The following is a 1,065-nucleotide window of genomic DNA, read 5'->3' as shown; positions in this document are numbered from 1 at the left end:
AATATGGCAAATTTCGGGAAATTACAAAGAAAACTCAAAGGAAAAGAACTTGTAGTAAACATCAAAATTAACAACAACTTTGATGCAAAATCATTCGAGGAAAGTGATGACCAAGAACCAAAAGCGGAAGTTCAAAGGTTTCAAGATTGGTACTGTGCCAACATTGAAAAAATTGAAGAAATTGCAAACAGGTTGGAAAGTGAAGAAAGGGCTGATGCTACTGAGGCGATACGTACTCTTGTTAAACAAGTGAAATTAACAAGTACAGATCAAACAGAAGCAACAGATATCGCTGAAGATTGCAGCAGTAGTGAAATTGTTAAAGAAAAGAGAGCAAACGCCATTCAACACAGAAAGCACATAAGTGCTTTATTCAAAAAAGAAGCAGAAGATTTCTTAAAAAGTTGCCCAGTCAAAAAACTAACTTTGAACACCTTGTTTGCTTTGATGACTCAAGAAGAAAAGAATCAATTCCCATGTTTATTCAATCTTGTGAAAAAGATGAATGCTAAGAGTCCAACCACTTGCCCAGTTGAAAGATCTTTTAATAAAATTGGACAACTTGATAGAGCAAACATGAGCGTTGAAAAGAAAGTTGCTTACATGGATGTCGGGGATGCTCTGAAAAACTAATTACTAATTTTTAATTCGATTTGTTTAAACAAAACACTTTTATTAATAAACAAACAAAAAAACCTCCAATATTTCGGGTGTGTTTTTTATTGATAAAACAGTATTAAAAAATGTAATATTTCGGGAAGGGTTTTTACTATATTATAATTCATTTTCAACAATATCAAATAAAACTATAAAACGACCCACCCATCACCGTGAACGGGCAGGAAGGAGGGCTATTGGAATGATTAAGGAATCAACCGACATCCTTTTTTTAAACCTCACCCTCTAATTTAATAAAATTATACTATAAATTAATAGATATATACATAATTTAATATTATGGGTAATTAATTATACAATAACTAATATTAATCATATAATATACTAAATAATTATAATTTAATTTTATAATATAATTTATAATAAATTTAATTGTATAATGAAAAC

The 1,065-nt window shown here is 29.8% G+C and overlaps 1 protein-coding gene across 1 annotated transcript; it reads left to right on the top strand.

Annotated features, from left to right (window-relative positions):
- Nucleotides 1-106: 106 nt before the first annotated feature.
- Nucleotides 107-633, top strand: EIN_174860 (hypothetical protein; the record flags this gene model as incomplete). The annotated part of the gene is made up of 2 exons (XM_004255333.1): nt 107-137; nt 179-633. 2 exons carry the CDS (start codon nt 107-109, stop codon nt 631-633), a joined length of 486 nt encoding a protein of 161 aa, XP_004255381.1.
- Between the last annotated feature and the right edge of the window lie 432 nt (nt 634-1,065).

The sequence above is a fragment of the Entamoeba invadens genome, assembly GCF_000330505.1.
Source record: "Entamoeba invadens IP1 unplaced genomic scaffold scaff_1105074724655, whole genome shotgun sequence".
NCBI classification, from domain to species: Eukaryota; Evosea; order Mastigamoebida; family Endamoebidae; genus Entamoeba; species Entamoeba invadens.
The sequence above is the reverse complement of the archived record's forward strand: the minus strand, read 5'-3'. Positions and strand labels throughout refer to the sequence as shown.